Source organism: Hippocampus comes, unplaced genomic scaffold (assembly GCF_001891065.2).
Source record: "Hippocampus comes isolate QL1 unplaced genomic scaffold, H_comes_QL1_v1.1 scaffold80, whole genome shotgun sequence".
NCBI lineage: Eukaryota > Metazoa > Chordata > Actinopteri > Syngnathiformes > Syngnathidae > Hippocampus > Hippocampus comes.
The window spans coordinates 1,250,564-1,269,430 of record NW_017806164.1 but is presented as its reverse complement, the minus strand read 5'-3'; the positions used below and the strand labels follow the sequence as shown (position 1 = coordinate 1,269,430).

General features: G+C 42.4%; 1 protein-coding gene across 1 annotated transcript; it reads right to left on the bottom strand.

The window, feature by feature from the left end:
• Positions 1-823: 823 nt before the first annotated feature.
• Positions 824-18,861, bottom strand: immp1l (inner mitochondrial membrane peptidase subunit 1). The gene is made up of 6 exons (XM_019895856.1): positions 18,768-18,861; positions 6,775-6,885; positions 6,593-6,681; positions 6,146-6,272; positions 1,964-2,074; positions 824-964 (listed from the first exon to the last, which is right to left on the bottom strand). Exons 1-6 carry the CDS (start codon positions 18,813-18,815, stop codon positions 878-880), a joined length of 573 nt encoding a protein of 190 aa, XP_019751415.1. The 5' UTR covers positions 18,816-18,861; the 3' UTR covers positions 824-877.
• Between the last annotated feature and the right edge of the window lie 6 nt (positions 18,862-18,867).

Below are 18,867 nucleotides of genomic sequence, written 5' to 3'. Positions count from 1 at the left end.
TCAGCCCCTGCTGAAAGTTGTACCTAAATGAGTACGCTAAAATGTGTTTTGGTATTTGGAAATTACTGAGGTAATTTAAGTGTGCCATTTGGAATCTTAATAGAAAAAAAACACTGAAATATTAAATGATCTACAAAGGCTACGCAATATAAACTTGGAAAAAAAATAGAAATTCACCCTAGATTAAAAAAAAACACGATAAATGCTAATGTACTCTGTGAACCTGTTTTTTGTTTTTTTGGTTTTTTTTGCATTGTTCCGCTCCGTGGTAAACGAAGTCCTCACTAAGTGCTTATTAATATTGTATGCTTGAATGGCAAATGTTAACATATTTCCAATGGCCTCGGTAGCCTAACAAATAATTAAACAACGGGGCTTTTGTTTAGCCACTCCAAGAAAGGGTAAGCATGAAATTAATCGTTCGTTTTCCAGGATTGGAGCATGTAAAATGATTTGAAAATATGATATAAGATGCATCTTAAAATTTGTTTTACATTAAGAGCTGAAGTAAATCAGAGTGCATATATTCCCAGATGATTTTTGTTCATGGTCTTCATGTAAACCTTTAACAGTATGGAGATTATATCGAAACCTTTGGGTAGCTTTGCAGCTCTACATATGAAACATGCACTCCAAGGTTGTATTTGATGTTACACAAGTACAAAAAAAACATCTACTGAAAAACAAAACTAATGAAATGGGTATACTAATATTAATAATAATAATAATAATAATAATAATGTTTAACATAATTTCAGCAATTACATTGCACGGTTAAGTGCTCAGTCCAGTAAAAATGACATAAGTGACTTAACACACAATATGTTTGTTCTCCTATAAACACATACGGTTTATTTAAAAATGAGTGAAAGTCATGTTAGTCTGAACCACAATCATCCTGATCTTTAACGATCCGTCTGGTCGGACTTTCGCTGAGGATCCCAAAACCATCCGGGGGCCAGAGCTGTTCAAGGCATAGAGAAGAAAAACATTGAATGGCAGATTTATTATCACTGCAACTCCGACAATTTGCTCGACACATTTGTTAATATGGCAATTAATGATGTGTGAGACTTTAAACAAGATCGTGTTATTTCATCAGCTGTCTCAGTAGGCCCTCCAGTGGAGTGCCGCTGTCCAATCAGATGGACAGAAGGTTGGCTGACCCGTTTCCGGGGTCGTGGTTGCTATGACATCCAGTGACATGACAACATAGCAGAATGGAAAGCTCGACGTATGTTGTCCAGGCTTTTGGTCAATCGGACTCATTTGCTTTAAATTTCCAACTGTTTCATGTCTTTTATGAGGGCTTAAAATGGCCATTGTGGCTTGAAATAAATGAATAAAATGAATAAAAAATAAGAGTGGAATGAACACCACAAACAAAACACATTGTATTTAAATTTTACACTGCAATTTAGGTTAGCCAGTGTGACACATATACCTGACAAACATATAGAGCTCTGGAAATAAAATTTGAGACCACTGTAAGATTAAACAACTAAAAGAAAAATAAGATGACTTGAAATTCCAGGACAGACTTCAGGCCAGTACTGCTTGCTGTGTTTGTGTCACAATCAATCAACATTTACCGAAGATGACAAACACTTCAGCTTGGTTGAATTTCAACAAAGATTTTGTTGCCCTCATAGTATAATTATTTGTCATTTTTTTATCTTTCTGTTACAAAAAAAAAAAAAAAAAAGACGAAAGACTAAAAATGATTGCACTCATCTGTCTGGGTCATCTGCAAAGGTCAAATGGTGGTCATTTTTGTGTGGTTTTCTTTTTCCGACACACATTCAAAAATGACTGGCAATTATGCTATGAGGCCAATGATTTATTTGGCATGGCATTTGTTGAAAATAAAATCATTTTTCAGTGTTCTTTACATTTTTTCCAGAGCTCTATATGACATTTAAATATACAGTATACTGTATGTGAAACCATGATCCTGTGTTACCTTCAAGCAAACACGCCCTCGGATGAGGGCATAGGGAACTGGGCCGTAGCTCCTTGAGTCAGTAGAGTTCGTAAGGTTATCGCCCTCTAGCCACACATGACCTTTTGGCACCTTAAAGACACACCAGACGCATCAGCAGAGAGAAAATCTGATTAAGCTATACGGTATAATTTTTTTTGTTTTTGATGATGTGAGATTTTACTTTTTGCCGATCACCAATCAGCCCCCCCGTTCCTGTTCCGACACACACCCGCTCAGCTACCCCTCCAGTGAGTTGCTTCAGCGAACAGCCCCTCATCTTAACGTCAACCTGCCTGTCCCTCTTTAACCCCATACGGTATTAGGAGAGAGGTCATGGGTAACGGGCAGGGTCGGAGTGGGATTTAGCAAAACTTCAAACGGGGTTCATTAGTCTGTTGGCTGAGATCTGCACCCCTCAAAGCAGGAGAGTGGCTTGAGTTAGCTGGGCAGAGAGAGAGTGCGAGAGGAAGAGAGTGATCTAGAGCAAGTGAGAGAGAGAGAGAGAGCGCTAAGCTGCGGCTAGCAGCAGTGTCCAAGGGTCTCCACCGTGGTCCGACCTGCCAGTGGGGTGGTCATCCAAGCAGGCTCTAATTCACAATGACACCAATTATGATTAATCTCATCACTTTAGGAGAGTAGGCTTGTCAAGGCCCTAATTAAGTGCGCTGTCCCCCCTATATGTGCAGACAGGATCAACAACACATTATATTGTCATAATGGGCATCACAATCCGCAAGTCTATTTTTGTGTTGCCTAACTTTTTAACGGCAAAAGTGCTCTGGAATCATAGCATGGGGAAAGAAATGCGGAGATTGTCCGTGCTCGAGTTACAATATTAATTCCTTACTTCACCGGCACCACTCAGCCCTCTTGATTGTCCGTCCGACAGCGGGGATGGTTTGCTTTGTTTCATTTTCCATAATTGAGACAGATGATGTGACATAATCTCGAGCCACTGACATGTTGACCTAACACGGGGTAAACAACTCGGTGAATAACGACGACGCAAATGAATATCATTAAAGGAGTCATCGGAGAACCATATGTCAGCATGCTGGATTCCCACCATTACACCTCATTAACATGGTAACATATGCCTGCTCCCAAGCAAAGGCAAAAGACGCACCGCCGTTTGTCATCTGACAAGCCACAACCTTATTTCCACTCAACTTCTGGTTCGACAGACCTAAAACTCACCGAGGCGAGTAGGAACTTTTTGAAAGGACTGGCATTGTGTCATTTCAGAGAAGTCTGAGCCATGAAAGCACAAGGAAAAATAACACGACAAAGTTATGCAGGGTTCTGAGACTGAAACAAATTTCAGTGATGGCCAAGATCGGCCTGGAATCACACTGGTTGTTTTGGGAAAATTAATATTTTCCCAAAATTTTCGATGGCCACCCCTGCCTCTGGTCGTTCACGAAGCCGACTAAGCTGGTAACTGCTCTATTCCTTGTCAATGCCCAACACATTTGCCCTGTGCTTAATTGGAATTAGTCTTGGGTGTTGGGGAGAGAAGTTTGAGGCTCTCCTCGCGTACTACAAGCCAGATTTTCTCTAAGTGGTACACTTAAGTCCACTTCGTCACAGCAGTTAAGATCAAACTGGCAGTTTCACCATTGGCTGTAGGGGATAATGATACAACCAGCGGCCAATCAAATGGGTGCTGAAAAGTGAGGCTGGGATCATACACTGTACAATGGAAATACAATAAAATGAGTAGAGATTGAGTAAAGATTGCAATATTCAAAACGTAATATCTCATTCATCTAAAAATATGAACTTCAATCAAATATTTCCATTTTGACAATTAAGAGTTGAATTAAACAAAACAATGACCCCTGTCATGATTCCAAAATATATTACCTGCAGGTTAAAAAAAAAAAAAGATAGAAACACAAAGAACCACAAACATGTTTTTCTGTCCGGTTATTCAGAGGCTACACACGTTACGTACAGTGTCAGCCAGTGCTGATTTTCACTGTCCACTTGTCTTTTAGCAGCTAAATTGAGACACGCCATTTTCGTTTTATCTTTGCTCGAAAGTGTCAACTTGAGAACGACTCAAAAAACAAAAGTGAAAGTCCAAAATTGCACTCCAAGCAGTTACCAGTAACTCTAAGTGACCGTGTAAGAGGCTGTGTAGTGGAGGTATACTCCGTTGTTGCTAGTTCAGCTAAGTGTGGCTGTCTGAAGGTCAGAACGTGGTAAACATGTGCTGACCTATCCAAAAACACTTAAGTGAACAGTTAAGGGGCCACAAAAATACACGCCAGTGGGCCAGATGCGGCCTACAGCATGTGGCGCTACTTTATCCATTAATCTCTCATTAAACTTGAAAAAAAAATGGAGGCCTATCATTTCAAACCACGAAATAAACACTTTATTGTGTTTTACAATGACAATAGAATAACCTGACTAGTCATAATGAGTACCGGTACAGTAATTCGGACTACAGTGTGTTACTTTATTACACTGGAATGTGTGGCATGATGGACAGCATCATCAAGCCAGCTGTCGTACGGGCTGCGCCGATGGGGAGCATTTGTGTACCTGTCAAGGACTGAAAGTGGAGCTGCTCTCAACGAGTGGGCGTGGAGTTAAATGTCCACATTATAAGTGCACTCATTATGTTAACATGATTGAGGTGTCAAATTAAATACAGGCAAGAACCCAGAGTTCATCTTTCCATATCTGGCTCTGTCGATCTACAGTGCATAGAAAGCATCGTGTGGGTGGTGACGGGTGTGGGGGGGGGATTTCATCTCTGTCACTTTACCAGCCTATCCTCCGCTCGCTCGCTCTCTCCCCCTGTGCGCAGTAATATTAGGGATCAAGTGTCATTGTTTTGACACAATAGCTCAGACACAGAGATCATTCCTAAAAAGGTGACAGTGCAATTAGCCGGCAGTTGGATCTCTCAGGGTGGAGACAGCATGCCAGCCTGTCTGTGCAAAAAGGAGGCGATGACAGCCACCGCCTTGCGAAGCTCATCTTTACAGATCCCATAATGCCTAACATCATCGCACACACAGACAACACACGTCATCTTCATGCCACCCTGAAGGACACTAAACTTTAATTTGAACAATGGCCTTTTGTCGGTTACATCCACTGGAGTCACACAAAGCCAGTTGTGTTCCCAAGTGTGAAAACATTTCATTAACTCAAACGGTGGTCTTTCAATTTGGATATGTGAGTTGCTGCATGACAGACAGAACATCTCAAAACAGAAGCAGCTGGGTTCTGGGTGCAACAGAAGCCAAACTAAAGACCCGTTGAGCTTTATGATCCAAATCAGAGGAAATATCATTTGGTTGACGAGTCAACACGTTTAAGTGATGTAAAGCTATCGTATAGGGAGTTTAGGTCCAAGTGCGGTATTTGAAATGGAGCCAAAATGAAAAGAACATTTGATAGCCACACTATATTATAGCTATTCAGCAGGCGTTCAATTAAAGATGACCAAAACATGAACGTGACTGAGCATTCTGCTTCATACTGAGAACATAAAATAAAATACAAGGATGATGCCTAATACAATTGAAATTCTCTGAATGTTTCGGTGAAGCTAAAGGCACAGCATGGCAAGAAGCTTGCCCATTCCACATCATAAACATTACCTGGTCCTAGCCTTTGCCCATAAAACACAATTAAATTCTAAGAAATGCAACATAAATGCAATATTTGGTTTCCAGGACAATGTACACAAATGTACATCCACGATCACACAAACACACACGCACTTCCGCCCACCCATCAGTCTGACCATTCAGCTGGCACTAACTCCAACAGGCTTCAGAGAGATTGCAGGCCTGGGCTGTGGGCGTTGGGGGAGATCAGTAATAGAAAAGCAATGACAGTCGTTTCACCAGCAGAGCCCCGGCTCACTTTCTGGGCTTCTCACTGACAAAACATAGCTGTTGTCAAAAGCGGATGCTTTGACCAATAACACAAAATTGGCCTGTGACGTCTAAAACATTTAGAAAGGTCAATTATAGAGGGCAGAGTACACAAAGAAAAAGGTGATGTTTTTGGTATAATTGCAGTAGAAGCACGTTTTCACAAATTCATTAAATAGCGCGCGTGTGTATACAAACACACACACATATATTTTTTATACACACACACACACACACACACACACACAGAAATACTTACATATGTGTGGGTCTTGAAAAAATTCGAGGGTCCACTCATGCAGACTTTGTCACCTTCCAATCCAATTACCCTTTTGCAAACATTCATATTGGGGTCAAATAGGCTTTTCACAATCACAATATCACCCCTGAAAGAAATGACGTACACAGTAATTTAACACGGATTATTTTGGTAATGCAAAATATCTTACATGTAATACCATAAAATTTGCAACTATTGAAGAAAAGCAATACGAAGCTTGAATGTCAAGGTCATAAAGGATGCATTGGCAAAGACATGTCATGTTTGACGTTTGTGAACAAAAATATGTGTTTTGCACCCTTTGAATTAAGCAAAATGGATAGATGGAGATCACACATACTGATTCAGTTCTTGCTATAGCTATTCAGCACAAATATCACCGAGTTATCTCAAAATGAACATGCATAGTATATGACTGCTACCCACTTTTGTATTTTGCAAAGATGCCGAGTCATTCGCTCCGAGAAAACAACATCTCTGTTGACAATGGTAGGCTCCATTGAGGGGCCAGAGCACTGTAAAACAATCACAGTTCACATGCCAGCACAAATGACGGAATGAAATTTGAGGAAAATGTAGTCTGCCGTCAATGCTGTAATGATACGAACCACCACGATCTCTCCAATGTACTCGAAGGCACAATGCGCAATGCAGCCATACTGGATGGTGTAGCCTACAAACCCCAAGGCCTTCCCGAGCACACGGCGGATCATCTCCACCTACAGAGAAAAACACACCGCATTAGTATGTGTGCAATTTATTCGCCATCATGAGTTACAAAAACCCAGAAGCAACAACCAAATAAAAACCGAACAGCTTCTCCTGTGAACTTTCAAACACAACGCAGTACGCATGTAACCAATTAATCTGATTCAGTGGCATACAGTAGCAGTGAGGTACACTTAAATGGTGTGCCATAAAATGGATTTGTTCCACTTTTGTTGTTTTGGTGCTGATGGACTAGAATGGAGGTAGGCAACACTAGTCCTCGAGACCCGCTCCCCGGTTTGAGAAGTTTCTTCCTCCAACATCATAATCTCTCCAATGTGCTCCTGATCAGATCCTGATCATTTGAAGGAGGTGTGTTGGAAGAGGTTAACTTTTAAAACCGGCAGGGGAGCGGCTCTCGAGGACCAGAGTTGCATAACCCTGGACTAGAATAAGCCTAAATTCGTAAAATGCTCTCAATTTTGACTGAACCGGAAAAAAGGGTGTCAGAATCATATATGTCCGCTTATTAACTTTTAAAACTATGTTGTTTTGTACAATAGATAACCAAAACTATTTTGAACAATTTTCAACAAAAAATACAAAGAAACAGTGCAGTGCAAACAGCCCAAAGATAGTGTCGCATTTCCGTTAGTCTTATATCGACTGTCGAAAGCCAAAAGCCATTTGGGGGCTTAATTTCTTAACGGTGTAGACAAGGTTGTCACAGTTGGCTAAGATGCCACATTCCCTGGTGTTTCATTCTCAGAAGTCAGTTCCCACCACAAAACTGCCCTGAACCTTGACCCAGTGTATGACAGACCAATCAACACCTTGCGCTGCGGTGATGGAGAGAACACAGAAGCTGTGACACTTGCACACGAGGCACCTCTGCACCGTAACAGTCACACCATCACTAGCACTAACAATGTTTAGAGCAGTTATCGGCTCCTCTCAGGACCACAGAAACACAACATCAGTGCGTCCCGAAAAACACTGACACGGACACGCTCGAGATATATGTGGCTTGTGAGCAAACACCTCAGTCACACTTAGCGTATTGACTTTTACTCAAGCTGCTGCGTGGACAGAGGGCAAAGACCATTTGGACGCAAGTCAGGCACAGTGGATGCAGTATACACTCCACCACTACCAAGAGATAAAAAAAAAGAGATATGAGGAATGGCCACAGCTTGGCTTTTGCTGCTCTTCAAACAATTTCAGCGCAGGCCGCTGTCCTGCCAGTGCACCACAGGGTAAAGAAACCTTTTTTTTCTCCATCACCCTGGCTCCTTCTGTCTCATTCCCCTCTGTCTTCGTCCCCTCCCAGGGTATTATTAACCAAACCAAGCAGAGCGGAAACCAAAGGCCCAAATCCTCAGAGCTCAGGGAATGACTTCCCAAAGATGGACACGGATTAGACCCCCAATTTCTCTTTTGCCCGGCCACCGCCCCCCCACTTTCCCCCCAGGCTCCCAACAGACCGAGCGTCAGGTGGCTCTCCCAGCCCCGCCAAAGGTGTTACCCATAATCCCATTACCGAGCGCCAGTTGGCTCTCCCAGCCCCGCCAAAGGTGTTACCCATAATCCCATTACCCCCACTCAGATATTCGAACACACAGACAAAAAGAAACACACAATGCTGTCTCGTCCATGCCAACTTCATTCCACCTTTCAAGCCTTCAGCCGAGTGTTTTATCCCTACAATACCTCTGGCCCGTTTGCTGGCCTTTCTGATACAGGCTCCAAAAACTCCTCATATACCTTGACTACATTCCTGCCTGGGAGTTCTCATCATCCATGCAAAAGGTGTAAATAGTAGAAAGGGGCAAAATAGACAAAAAAATGAGGCCACCGAAACATTACACCCACCAGGAATTTGGAGTTCTTCTCCTTTTTGTCCCCAGAAAGACATTCAACAAGATTATCGTCTTTTGAACTTTTTTTGTCCTTCCATTTAGAACATTTTTGAGGTCAGAGATATTTAATGATGGATGAAAGGTGCTGGGCGCCAATCTACATTTTCCGGTTCCATTTCATCCCAAATGCATATGGATCTGAGATAAGGGCCAATCAAGTTGTTCCACACCGAACCTGCAATGTACAACAGTGGACCGACTCATCTGGATCCTACAGTTTGGACGTCAGAGCCCGCGACCGAATTATGAATGACACAATGAAAATGACTCCTTCCATGCAAGGCACTGGGAGCAAATTAGGGTTTGGAGTCTTTCCCAAGGATATTTTGACGGTGGTCAGTCAGGGCCGGGGTTTGAAACAATCCCTCAAAAGAGCCACAGCCACCCAGGGCAGAGGTCGACTAAACAAGTCCATATAAATATATCAGATGAACAACAGGATTTTGATACAAAATTCTTCTGGAATTTATAAAACCCAAATAATCCAGAAGACTCATAAAAGTAGGATATGATACTCAAAAGAAACAACTTGGATGCTTTTGTCAACCAGTTTTTGACAGTATTGTGTTGCTGTTGTTCATGCCTGAGCGATTGGTTCTTGACTGGATAACACCGCTTTTTTTTTTTCAATATAATTCCTCTGTTTGAAAGAAAGTGTAAAGTTTCATGTCAATCCCAAATCGGCAATAAGGCCTCATGTTCAAGTCTATTTGCCACTGTTTTAGTCAACTCGCCGCCTCATGGCAACTTGCGTAACGCGCACTCAGACATGAGCTCACATTCGCTCTTTCTTCTGCTAGGATGAGGATCAACATTTTTGCTACACTGGACAGCCTCCTGTACAGCTGCCTTCATATCACTGTGTGACTCCCCCCACTCTCAACCCTCCTCATCCCTCACTACCACCACTCCTCTATTCCAGTGTGCATTCAGCAAAGGTGGGGATTAAGGGACTTTGCATAACAAGATCACACGGCCAGTGGTTGATATCAAGAGAGTCCATATGCAGCCGCCTGGTTTTCTGAGGCGCCCTCTGTCATTGATAGTATGTGCCGTGCGTGCACGCATGTGGTGCGAATGTGCACACACAATAGCATTACCTATATGTGGCTCGAATAATGTGTATACAAGAGCTGCAGTGACTCCTTTGGGATGCAGCACAAGGTGGACGTCCACAAAGACGTGACTGGATCTCCCATTACCTCTGATTCCCCAGAGTCAGCAAAGCCACCCGATGTCTTGCCCCTTAATACCCAGCACATATGTGTCAGCACCGACATTAATCGAATACTGATTTACAGCTGTAAATTAACACCAAGTCTTTCTGCTAATCCAGGATTACACACTAAATACGTTCATGGGAAAACAAAGAAAGTCAGCGCAGCCCTCTCTGCGGAACCATCTGTGGCCACTAGCCTCCCACAGTCATGACACAGTGCTACAGTGCAGAAAAGAGAGAGAGGGCTGTGGGTGGGGTGTCTCCAATGAATAGCTGAATAGTGCCCGATGAAAAAAACCTCATTGTGTGTTTAACTCTGCGATCCTCTGAGCAAAGAAACACAAGTAACTCAAAGAAGACAAATGACACATATGTGAAGAAAATGCAAGCGCATGAATGTTGATGACATTGCGTCCGTCCACCCAGCTGTCAAACGGAGAGTGAAGCAGTGAAGCAAAGTCCGACCTAAGTGTCACCTGGGTTGACATGTTGAATGTCATTATGACAAGTGACAATGAAGTGGAAGTCATCCACACTGACATGTGTAATTGTTCCCTTTGTCTCAGAAAACGGCATGGCTCCCAAGAATTTAAAAAAAATGCCTGACAGATGTGTTCATTTCTTAAAAGATTGCTAACATTACTACGGTCACCCTTCACAAAAAGTCCAGACAACTACAAACATTAACAGTCTGTACACAGAAGTCACTGACTCTCTCTCAAGACACGTGCCATATGTATGTTATCATATTTATTTTTGGGGAGAAAAAAAAATTCTGGGTATTGGGTAAATGGGGCAAAGAACCTTTTTTAAGAAACAATTGTCATTTTTCTTCTTCGGGGGACATATGTAAACATTTGCACAATCACATTAAACTGCTCATACTGATTCCCTTGATTTAAAACGTACAGAAATCAACTTGATAAGATTCTTGATCATCCGAATCATGACAGAGGTTTACGTTCACGTGCATGTTATTATGACTTTGTTTTAATTAAAAAAAAAGAGATATGAGGAATGGCCACAGCTTGGCTTTGTCTGCTCTTCAAACAATTTCAGCGCAGGCCGCTGTCCTGCCAGTGCACCACAGGGTAAAGAAACCTTTTTTTTCTCCATCACCCTGGCTCCTTCTGTCTCATTCCCCTCTGTCTTCGTCCCCTCCCAGGGTATTATTAACCAAACCAAGCAGAGCGGAAACCAAAGGCCCAAATCCTCAGAGCTCAGGGAATGACTTCCCAAAGATGGACACGGATTAGACCCCCAATTTCTCTTTTGCCCGGCCACTGCCACCCCACTTTCTCCCCAGGCTCCCAACAGACCGAGCGTCAGTTGGCTCTCCCAGCCCCGCCAAAGGTGTTACCCATAATCCCATTACCCCCACTCAGATATTCGAACACACAGACAAAAAGAAACACACAATGCTGTCTCGTCCATGCCAACTTCATTCCACCTTTCAAGCCTTCAGCCGAGTGTTTTATCCCTACAATACCTGTGGCCCGTTTGCTGGCCTTTCTGATACAGGCTCCAAAAACTCCTCATATACCTTGACTACATTCCTGCCTGGGAGTTCTCATCATCCATGCAAAAGGTGTAAATAGTAGAAAGGGGCAAAATAGACAAAAAAATGAGGCCACCGAAACATTACACCCACCAGGAATTTGGAGTTCTTCTCCTTTTTGTCCCCAGAAAGACATTCAACAAGATTATCGTCTTTTGAACTTTTTTTGTCCTTCCATTTAGAACATTTTTGAGGTCAGAGATATTTAATGATGGATGAAAGGTGCTGGGCGCCAATCTACATTTTCCGGTTCCATTTCATCCCAAATGCATATGGATCTGAGATAAGGGCCAATCAAGTTGTTCCACACCGAACCTGCAATGTACAACAGTGGACCGACTCATCTGGATCCTACAGTTTGGACGTCAGAGCCCGCGACCGAATTATGAATGACACAATGAAAATGACTCCTTCCATGCAAGGCACTGGGAGCAAATTAGGGTTTGGAGTCTTTCCCAAGGATATTTTGACGGTGGTCAGTCAGGGCCGGGGTTTGAAACAATCCCTCAAAAGAGCCACAGCCACCCAGGGCAGAGGTCGACTAAACAAGTCCATATAAATATATCAGATGAACAACAGGATTTTGATACAAAATTCTTCTGGAATTTATAAAACCCAAATAATCCAGAAGACTCATAAAAGTAGGATATGATACTCAAAAGAAACAACTTGGATGCTTTTGTCAACCAGTTTTTGACAGTATTGTGTTGCTGTTGTTCATGCCTGAGCGATTGGTTCTTGACTGGATAACACCGCTTTTTTTTTTTCAATATAATTCCTCTGTTTGAAAGAAAGTGTAAAGTTTCATGTCAATCCCAAATCGGCAATAAGGCCTCATGTTCAAGTCTATTTGCCACTGTTTTAGTCAACTCGCCGCCTCATGGCAACTTGCGTAACGCGCACTCAGACATGAGCTCACATTCGCTCTTTCTTCTGCTAGGATGAGGATCAACATTTTTGCTACACTGGACAGCCTCCTGTACAGCTGCCTTCATATCACTGTGTGACTCCCCCCACTCTCAACCCTCCTCATCCCTCACTACCACCACTCCTCTATTCCAGTGTGCATTCAGCAAAGGTGGGGATTAAGGGACTTTGCATAACAAGATCACACGGCCAGTGGTTGATATCAAGAGAGTCCATATGCAGCCGCCTGGTTTTCTGAGGCGCCCTCTGTCATTGATAGTATGTGCCGTGCGTGCACGCATGTGGTGCGAATGTGCACACACAATAGCATTACCTATATGTGGCTCGAATAATGTGTATACAAGAGCTGCAGTGACTCCTTTGGGATGCAGCACAAGGTGGACGTCCACAAAGACGTGACTGGATCTCCCATTACCTCTGATTCCCCTGAGTCAGCAAAGCCACCCGATGTCTTGCCCCTTAATACCCAGCACATATGTGTCAGCACCGACATTAATCGAATACTGATTTACAGCTGTAAATTAACACCAAGTCTTTCTGCTAATCCAGGATTACACACTAAATACGTTCATGGGAAAACAAAGAAAGTCAGCGCAGCCCTCTCTGCGGAACCATCTGTGGCCACTAGCCTCCCACAGTCATGACACAGTGCTACAGTGCAGAAAAGAGAGAGAGGGCTGTGGGTGGGGTGTCTCCAATGAATAGCTGAATAGTGCCCGATGAAAAAAACCTCATTGTGTGTTTAACTCTGCGATCCTCTGAGCAAAGAAACACAAGTAACTCAAAGAAGACAAATGACACATATGTGAAGAAAATGCAAGCGCATGAATGTTGATGACATTGCGTCCGTCCACCCAGCTGTCAAACGGAGAGTGAAGCAGTGAAGCAAAGTCCGACCTAAGTGTCACCTGGGTTGACATGTTGAATGTCATTATGACAAGTGACAATGAAGTGGAAGTCATCCACACTGACATGTGTAATTGTTCCCTTTGTCTCAGAAAACGGCATGGCTCCCAAGAATTTAAAAAAAATGCCTGACAGATGTGTTCATTTCTTAAAAGATTGCTAACATTACTACGGTCACCCTTCACAAAAAGTCCAGACAACTACAAACATTAACAGTCTGTACACAGAAGTCACTGACTCTCTCTCAAGACACGTGCCATATGTATGTTATCATATTTATTTTTGGGGAGAAAAAAAAATTCTGGGTATTGGGTAAATGGGGCAAAGAACCTTTTTTAAGAAACAATTGTCATTTTTCTTCTTCGGGGGACATATGTAAACATTTGCACAATCACATTAAACTGCTCATACTGATTCCCTTGATTTAAAACGTACAGAAATCAACTTGATAAGATTCTTGATCATCCGAATCATGACAGAGGTTTACGTTCACGTGCATGTTATTATGACTTTGTTTTAATACATTTTTGTTGTTATCATAATATTTTGGAAACATTTCATCTCTCAAGTAATATTTCAACTTTATTCCGGTAATTACAAATGTATTTCCTTTACTTCAGTCTTTGAGTATGACTTAATTTCTTTTCAGGGTGACCCAAACACGCCTTCATCCAAAATATCAAATTCAAATGATTATTTAATTTAGACCTTATTGGGGTCATGAGGAAATATTCCAATAGGAATGACAGCAACTGATCTCCAGGGACGGGACACTGCCATTGGCTGAGTCGTGTTAATTGATATACACGGCCAGTCTATTACAGCCACAAAGACAATCTCAATCCAAACAGCACACAAGGGCCTAGAGCTGGACTCCTTACACAACTAAATTAGGAAAACATGGGCTGAGAGAGAGCCAGGCAACAGGGGGGCTAAGAGGCTTACAAGCCCCTTGTCAGATATTCTTCTCCCTGAGGATCCCAGATGGAAGGGAGTCTGGAGGAGCAGGCAGTATCAGAGAGGCAACCAATCGCACCTCTGATGTCTTCCTCTGGGCAGCAGAAGGCAGGAGAGGGCGGCGCATTAGTCCTGTTGCGCCGAGCTTAATTTGATCTTAATGTGAACAATAAAAGGGAGGTGGTTTGGCAATGAGGGGGGTCTGTTTCAACTATCAGCGCAATCTGAGTTAATCCTGCTGATTTAGACACGGACACCTGGCTGGATGGAGAGTGACAGATGCAAAAGTCACAGTCGCAGTGTTGTATGTCTAACCCCCATCTCTTCTAGGTATGCCCTGCATTCAAGGCTTAATTGAAACCACTGATCTCCATATTGCTCTTTTCACTGTCGCTAACAGCAGCGCGACCGTGAAACAGCTGAGCGAGGCGACTATTTGAGGAGCCGAGGGTTTAAACCCCACAATCAATGGGTCAAGCCAGAGCAAATAATCGCCAAGTGATATGAATACAACTGCTATGAACTGAAAGGAAGTGTGGTTTGACAGAGTCCCCAGCCAATTACCCTGAATGGAAAAAGTAGCCACTAAGCCTTATTGTATTGACCGCAAGCCTATATGTGGTTGTGGCCCAGTGCTGAGAGCGGATAGATCTTATCTAGTGTTGGATCATGGTGACAAAGGCGTCTGTGTTTTGCTTCGACCTGCTCCTGACAAAGACTACTACATTTCAACACGAGCGAATGACAGATAACGACAACACAACACAAATCTTGGCTTTCCCCAAAGACGATTTCCTTTTTATCACCTCAAAATGTAACAAAATTAATCTGTTTTCCACAGATAATTAAACATCTACAGAGTCAAAGCTATTCGGATGATATGAAGAAGTCAACTCTTAAAACGAAATCAGAAGGTATCATCCTGTACATAGTCCTGCTCTTTTGTGCTTGGAATATTAGTTTCCTTCCATGGTTACCAACACAAATATGGTGCATGTTGATGATAATCTCGCATTCCTCCGACACAAAAACCTCTGGCAAATGGCAAAGATAGAGTGAAGAAACCAAAACAGTAGAACCAGGAAAGGTCTGACATGTTATGACTACTACCATTATATAGTAAAATCAGATACAGCCCCTGGATAATGCTGACAAAAAAACAAAACAAACACACACATGTACCAATGGCACATGGAAAAATGTTAGTTTTGCACAATTAAACTGCAGTCCTTTCACCACCACACCCACAGAGGTTGGAATGGGATTCAAGAGAATGGGAAAAATTTGGTTACAGACGTCACAGAAAATGTGGAGGGGAAAATGTTCAGATGTATCTCTGTAGGCCCATTTAAAAAATGCGATAATGAGCACAATATGTCAGAGGCAATAAGTTGTAGGTTGGGTTTCCTATAGAATGATTCTATTAAGAAAAACATTACATGATGCTAGTTTTATCATAGTTTGTGAGCTGTCATTCAAAAAAACAAGAGTCACCTACTGATCTGACGTACATTGTGATCTCTGCTATGTTGTCTTGCATCACAGGCCACTTCAAATCAATAGGATCACCGCTTCAACATTGAGTAATTATCCTAGGCAGTTTGATAAATACTGCTGCGAGTGATGTAAATGCAGCTACAGTAGATCAAGACATTAAGACAGACAGCCATGCCAAAAGCTTTCTTTGCAAGGAAAAAATAGGGTTTTTTTTTTCATTATACCTTTACTTTTCCAGTCATCTCTTATTATGATTACAAAAATATATTTTCTATGATTGTTCTAGTCCATACCAGCATCTGCATATTTAAGAAAGTTAGTCAGACAATCAACAGCCATAAATGCTGGGCAACATGAACTTAAAGCATTTGAGTTTAGCACATTTATGTCAACAAAAAGATCACTAAAACCCCATAAATCTACAAACAGATATGTCTGTCTCCAATGTTGAGCAACAATATCAAGCATCTCTTGAGACCAAATCATTGAATTTCAAGGCTTTTTGTAAATTGTTCCAGGAAAAGAGAGCTGGAAACTTAAATGCCTTTTATCCAAGTTTAGTTCTGGCTCTCAGGACGAGTTTGTCTATGTGTGCCCTGCGATTGGCCCTGCGATTGGCTGGCAACCAGTTCGGGGTGTACCTCGCCTACTGCCCGAAGATGGCTGGGGTAGGCTCCGGCATGCCCGCGAGCCTCGTGAGGATAAGCGGCTGGGGTAATGGATGGATGTTAATATTAGTCGACACTGTACTGAGAGCTTCGGCCCTGACCACCCACCGACTCACTGTTCCCTGATCTGTATTGTACATTATAACATTTGGTCTTTCACCAACTGATAGATGTTTGGGGACTACAGCTTTAAATTCATATTCCCGCATGCTGAACCGCAAGCGGGACTTCCTCCTGCTGGGAAGCAGGTCAGTCAGAGCATCTTATTCATCTCAAATGGGGCTAGTGTCGTCAGTCATGATATATTCCCTTGGTCCTCTGTCAGGACACATAAATCTCAGTGTCGCTGTCAAAACAGCGGGGCTGCCTTTGCTGAGAGCGTTTGTAAAGTGAGCAGTTGGGCAATCGTTTCCTCTGGAGCCTTACAGTATCCCGTGATCTTGCGCTGCCTCTGGCCTCGATTTGACACACAAAGTTATTCTCCAGCTGTCTTAAGGATTACACTCATCAGTTATCACTTAATCAGTGTTAAAAGTGGTCATTAAACCAAGGAAACCCACCTTCTCACCCACACCAATGATTGGTATTGGCTTGACATTCATGAGTCGAAATTCTTAAAGGGGAAGTAAAGTTTAAAATGTTCTTTGCAATAAAATGTTCTTTGCAATAACATGTTCTATCCAGTCCCACTAGTCTAAACACACCATTCTGATTAATATTGTGTTTATGGAATATGAATTAAGCAGCAAAATCCACCTGTTTTTATCCATCTCAGGGGTTGACCATTTTGCTACTTGCTGTCAAATGAAAATGACATCACAGTTGAGTGGTCTCCTCCTAGGCCCTGAGTAACTGAGATGGCTAACAGGTGGATTTTGCTGCTTAATTCATATTCCATCCATCATTTTCTAATCATCGCGGGCGTGCTGGAGCCTATCCCAGGTGTTTTCAGGCAGGAGGCGGGGTACACCCTGAACTGTTTGCCAGCCAATCGCAGGGCACACATAGACAAACAACCATCCACGCTCACAATCACACTTACGGTAAATTTGGAGTGCCCAATCAACCTGCCATGTATGTTTTTGGAATGTGGGAAGACACCCGAGTACCCGGAGAAAACCCACACAGTCACGGGGAAAACATGCAAACTCCACACAGGAAGGCCATAAACCTGCACCTCTGCACTGTGAGGCTGACTCACTAACCACTAGACAAACGTGGCGCCCTAATTCATTTTCCACAAATGCAACATTAAGCAGAATGCTGTGTTTGGACTCGTGGAGCCACATAGAACGTATTATGGCGAAGAACAGTTTTGATTTGACTTCCTTCAGAGATGTGCAAGCGCTTCTCTACCTCCAATGAACATTTTACATTCTGAGTTACTTTAATAGGACACATTATTAGGTACACCAGGGACATCTAATAGGATTGGACGCAAACGCCAAATCAATAGACAATCCTTTACAATCAAATTTGTAGTGATATTAAGTCAAGCATTGACCTGCTCCATGCCAAACAATCCAAATATGATAGCCACCACACTGTACGAACCCAATGATACTCATCTAATGAATAAGCCTGAATTCTGTCCGATGCATTCTTCATTAATGGTGAATCATAATCCGAAAAAACATATTTGATGTCGTAGTTTATAGTGTTGTACTAGGAAACTTTACACTCATATGTTTCTAATATTTTGAGTTCCAATATGACTAAATAACGTCTGACAAATATGTTGGGTTGAAATAGATAACGCCTTACTTACACTGTGAAAGCAGTTTAGGATTCCCCTTTTGATACGGCTTGTGTTTGGGATGTTATTAGATTTTGCAGATGTACTTAAAGTAGGTGTTTATATTTTATTTTAGGTTTTTAATTTCATTTCAGGCGCACAAAATGTTCCTATAACAATGCAAACCGCATGTATGGATGTTATACGTTACACTGTCCACAGACCTAGACACAAGATGGTTGTGTTATCATTACAGTCAATAGACATACGATACCTCATTTAAATACTCACTCTAAAATTTAGAGTGAGTATTTAAAGTATTTAGAGTCTAAATCCTCACTTAAGATGGAATCACAAATGCAATGTTATGTTCTGGATCTGTCGAGCGCAGCATTAGTTCTAACTAACACAAAGCCGACAAGGTCATTCTTGGGACTAAATTAGGGGGCAGTGGGGTGAGGGGGGGCTGACCAGTGAGTGTATTATAAAGAATGTCGCTTCGCTCACCTGATGAAACGGAGAGTTTGAGTAGTCGGACTCTGCATTTGTTATCATGGAGCTTCAGCTGTCACATCGCAACAAGAGCGATTTTCATTTGTCCCGATTA